The sequence below is a fragment of the Stegostoma tigrinum genome, chromosome 11, assembly GCF_030684315.1.
Source record: "Stegostoma tigrinum isolate sSteTig4 chromosome 11, sSteTig4.hap1, whole genome shotgun sequence".
NCBI lineage: Eukaryota > Metazoa > Chordata > Chondrichthyes > Orectolobiformes > Stegostomatidae > Stegostoma > Stegostoma tigrinum.
The window spans coordinates 74,495,196-74,499,960 of NC_081364.1; the positions used below are offsets into that span (position 1 = coordinate 74,495,196).

General features: G+C 41.8%; 1 protein-coding gene across 2 annotated transcripts; it reads right to left on the minus strand.

Annotated features, from left to right (window-relative positions):
• Positions 1–1,317: 1,317 nt before the first annotated feature.
• Positions 1,318–4,532, minus strand: LOC132210226 (gastrula zinc finger protein XlCGF7.1-like). Of its 2 annotated transcripts, none has more exons than XM_059649657.1 (2): positions 4,398–4,532; positions 1,318–2,554 (listed from the first exon to the last, which is right to left on the minus strand). In XM_059649657.1, exon 2 carries the CDS (start codon positions 2,445–2,447, stop codon positions 1,971–1,973), a length of 477 nt encoding a protein of 158 aa, XP_059505640.1. In that variant the 5' UTR covers positions 2,448–2,554; positions 4,398–4,532; the 3' UTR covers positions 1,318–1,970. The 2 variants fall into 2 exon arrangements, with proteins under 2 accessions (XP_059505640.1, XP_059505641.1); XM_059649658.1 differs by lacking the exon at positions 4,398–4,532 and adding an exon at positions 4,229–4,315.
• Positions 4,533–4,765: the final 233 nt, after the last annotated feature.

Consider the following 4,765-nt stretch of genomic DNA (forward strand, 5'->3'; position numbering starts at 1 on the left):
AAGCTGAATCCATGAAAAGATCAGCCATAATCTTATTGAATGGCAGAGCATGCTTGTCAGAGCACATGGCCTACTCTTGCTCCTATTTATTATGTTCTTCTTGAAATTCCCTGAATTTGGTTGTCCCTCAAGGACCTGTCCTGGCTCTGCTGTTACACCTTTTATTATAACAGACTTTAAGATTTATCCAATAACAGATATTATGCTAACTGGTCTACAGTTACTTTTTTTTAACATAAAGGTACTATATTGGCAATTTTCTAATCCTCTGGGACTTTTCCAAACTTTAAAGATTCTTGTAAGATGGCTACTAGTGAATCCACAATTTTTGCAGAGAGTTCCTTTCATACCCTAGGATGCAGCCCGCCAGATCCAGGAGTCTAATTGGTCTTTAGCTCCATTAGCTTTCCTAAAAATTCATCTCCAATGATATTCATTGCATTTATTTCCTGTCTTTTTTTTGCCTTTTGGCTATTAAGCGAGTTTGAAATGCTATGAGTGGCTCCTACTGTGAAGACTGGTGTAAAGTATTTATTCAACTCTTCTGCCATTTCCTAGTTCCCCGTTATTATTTTCCCAATTTATTCTCTCAAGGGCCTGTGCCGACTAGATTTAGGCAGACAAACTTTTTTTTAATCTGTAGAAAAATTAAGGGTTATGGGAAATGGAAGCACAGTGGCCTTGAGGGTTATCAGATCTGCCATGAGCTCATTAAATGATGGAGTAGATTCAATAGGCCGAATGGCCTCCTCCTGCTCCAACACCTTGTGGATGGCAGTGTTTTTCATACATGGTGGAAGCCCCTACAATTGGTAGAAAGTTTCTGCATCCGATACAGAATAGATGCTCTCTTTATGGATATTACCAGGCATGAGCAATCATTCTAAAGCACTCGATTCCCTTTATTGTGGAAAGTTTTATCGCTATTTGTACATCAAACATGAAGCAATGTGCCAATTTTCCACACAAGTGCAAATTGTTCCATCAAACAGTGAATGTGACGACAAGTGCAGCATTTCCTGAACGTTGCAGAAACGGAAATTTGTCGCAGGATTAAAACATTGTATTCTGGGAGAGGTGACGTGGATTGGGGAGGAAAGTATTCATCCTAGGAATTTGGACAAGAAAGGAAGGTTCAACATCAGAAAGTAACTTGCAGGGATTGAGAGGTTGGAACTTGAATATGGCGGGTTTATAGCAACATGGACAGTACCAGCAAGGGAGCTATTAACAAATGGAGAAAATAAAGATCTTCAGTGGTCAGACACTTCATGGGAACAGGACCATTGGAGCAGGAAATGAGAGTTTTGGACATGGTGAGCTCTAACATGGCAAGACAGGAAATGGAGGGAGAGTGAAGACACGTATACGTCCAGGGCTCGGACATGGAAAAAAAAACTTTTGAGGCACTTTGTCTGAAAGAGCGAATGAGGGGGAAACGAGACAGGAAGCTGATCAGATTGTCTCAATCTTAGTGACAAAGAAGCTCAATATATTCCCTGTACTTATTGCTGGAGGTGAGGATGGAAGAGGCAGGAGAGAGGGAGAGCTCTTCAAAAATAACAAACTTGTGTTCTTTATTTAAAAAGCTCACCACACTTTGTAATTGTTACATATCTGATTTACTTGACACTGAGAATACTAGCAACTTTAACTTGGTTGGATTTTAATAACATCAACAGAATAAGAGCCTGATATACATGGATCAGTTATGGATGTGATTAACAGGAAAATCCCAACACCGGAACTACTTGTGACATCGCTGGTGTCTCACCAGATGGGATGAATGAGCAAATTTCTTCTCACACATGGAGCAGGCATATGGTCTCTCCCCTCTGTGAACTCGCTGGTGTGACCGAAGGTGAGATGATTGAGTGAACTTCTTCTGACACATGGAGCAGGTGAACGGCTCCTCTCCAGTGTGAGTGCGTTGATGTAGAGTGAGTTCAAATGAATGCTTGAGCCCAGTCTCACACAGAGCACTTGAATGGTCTCTCATCTGTGTGGACACTTTGATGGCGTGTCAGTTCCCTGGAGCTTTTATAGCACTTCCCACAGTCTGTACATTTAAAAGGTCTCTCGATAATATGAACCTGCTTATGTCTCAGCAGGTTGGACAAATTAGTAAAGCCTTTGTCACAAACAGAGCAAGTAAACGACCTCTGTCCAGTGTGAACTCGCTGGTGTTGCAGCAAGTGTGCTGACCGAGTGAAGGCCTTCTCACAGACGGAGCACAGGAACAGCCTCTCCCCAGTGTGACAGCGCTGATGAATTTCCAGCTCGCAGGGGAAATTAAATGCCCTCCCACAGTCCCCACATTTACACAGCTTCTCCCTGTCATGACTGCGCTTGTGTTTAGACAGGCCGGATGATTGGCTGAAGCCTCGACCACACACAGAACATGTGTACGGTTTCTCCCCACTCAGAGAGGTGTTTTCTTCTTCCATGGTCAAAATCCAATGATATTCTGGTTACAATAAATTGAGTAATTTGTCAATTCTTGATGAGATGTTTCGTACGAGTTTCTCGACTGCGAATCCACCCCTTGAATACGCTGCGAAATTGATTTAGACAGAAGAAAACAAGTGAGTGGGAACCCACAAGAAATAAAAACAGCATGTGAAATTAAGCTGAATGAAACTGGTGATTAGTGGGGCTGGCGTGAGGAAAATGTGACCCTGATCATAACTGGTTCACAGAAGTCCTTTAGGAGAACCGAAGTTACAATATCTCTGGGATCAGAGAGAAGTGCAAAAGAGAAGTGGGAGATATAAGGAGTCTATCTACGAAATGTTGAAAGGCAGCCTGGTCAGGCAAACACTTCTGTGTTGAGGAAGGTGTCGATCTGTTCGACATCCACTTGGACACAGATGTAGACACTTGGAGGAAATAAAATAAAACACAAAACAAAATCCGCTTTGGCCCTGCTTTACCATTCAATAAGATCATTGCTGATGCTCAATGTCAACACTATATTCCCAATTTTGAACCATATTCCTTGATATCTTGAAAATCTAAACATTTACTATATCCAAGAAAGTAATTAACTCAGAGACCAAGCCTCCACAGTTTCAGATCAATTCTCATCGATCGACTCAGTATCTGGAGACTGTGAACCCTGTTTCTAGACTGCCCACCCAGGGGAAACAATCTCCCTGCATCTCATCTGCTTGGCCCTAATATAGTTTTATGTGTTCTTCTAAACTCTAATAAATTCTGGCAGAGTCAAACCAATCTCAGGCAGAGTCAAACCATTTCAATCATATTCTTCCCTTCTGTTTTTGCAAAGTTTATAACTCCACATTTATCCATGTTTTCCTGCACCTGACACATGTTTGTTCATACATCCAGCAGTTCTGCATCAACCTCAAGCTTCCTTGCATCCTTTTCACTACTCACAATCCCATTTTTTTCCATACATATTCATTGACAGGATGTGGGTGTCACTGATGAGGCTGGCATTTATTGATGAGTTTATTATTGGTTTAGTCATACATGGTCATCAAAATTGTTAATGTTGCTTTTGGTTCCCTCATCCAAGCCCTTGAAGAACAGAAACTTCCTCCAATTAAATATTGATTGAAGTATTTCTCATCAAGTCCCTAACAATTCCACGAGACAGAACCAGTTTGTCAGCAACCAGAATGTTACACAGACTCCAAAAACGGGTTTCTGCCCTCATTTCTGCACCATCACTAAGGCCAACAATTTTGACTACAGTAACATCACCCTGCCCACAGCTCAGACTGATCTTAACCATAGTGTCCGAATTAGAAAACAGGTCATTTTTTAAACTGTTCTCAAATGTCTCCATGATCTTGTATGTCATAATCTCCCCAAAATCTGAATAAAGCTAACATATCTGGGCCTTCTAACTCTCCTCTTTGTTCATCTCTTCTTCTTCCTCCCTGCAAGATGCTCATTAATGCCTACCTCCTTGAGAAAGCTTTCAGAGGTTTGCCCTAATATGTACTTTATAGCTCTATGTCAAAAGCAAGAAATACTTAGCAGGCTAGACAGTGTCACAGGAGTGAGAAACAGTTAATCTTTCAGTCTAGGCAGGCTTACCGCTGGGGATAAAAACAGTGCATAATCAGAAGTGGAAGATAAATTTGCTCAAGAAAAGAATTTCTAACAATGAAAAATGAAATTAGATCTTAAAACTGCTAAAGCACAATCCTAATTTACTTCTGGCCAGCAAAACCAGCAAAAACAAAACATTTCAAACCTTTTAAAATGCACCCATTATTAGAGTCGCAGGAAGTTCGACAAGACAGAGACTTTCACAGAGGACAGAGGTGAATTCAGATTCACAGGAAAGCAGTCACACTCGCTCCAGATGGACGGAACTTAATAGTAAAGCTCGGAATTGTAGATGAAGTCTCATGAAAACAAACCTCTCCAACGATTCACTGTGTCCTTAAAGATAAAACCCACAGGAACCCGCAGATACAAAGGTTTCAGAGTCTCCCTGCAGGAAGAGAATTCAAAAGTGGTGCCATGGATCCGGTGGGCGCGGTGACATCACCACCCCAGAGTCAGCGACGCATCTCTGCACACCTGCGCAAGTGTGCCGTGGGGAATATTCCTCAATAGATCTGCGCCTGCGCGGGAGTGAGCAATACACATGCGCAGAGAGGCTCACACAAATGTCCAAGGTTGTTACACTGAATTGGTAGAAGCTCGTGTCCAGTTATTATTTTCATAACATTCAATGCTGTCCACCTTACACCTTCTAAGGATTGGTTGCTCAGTTGGCTGCACA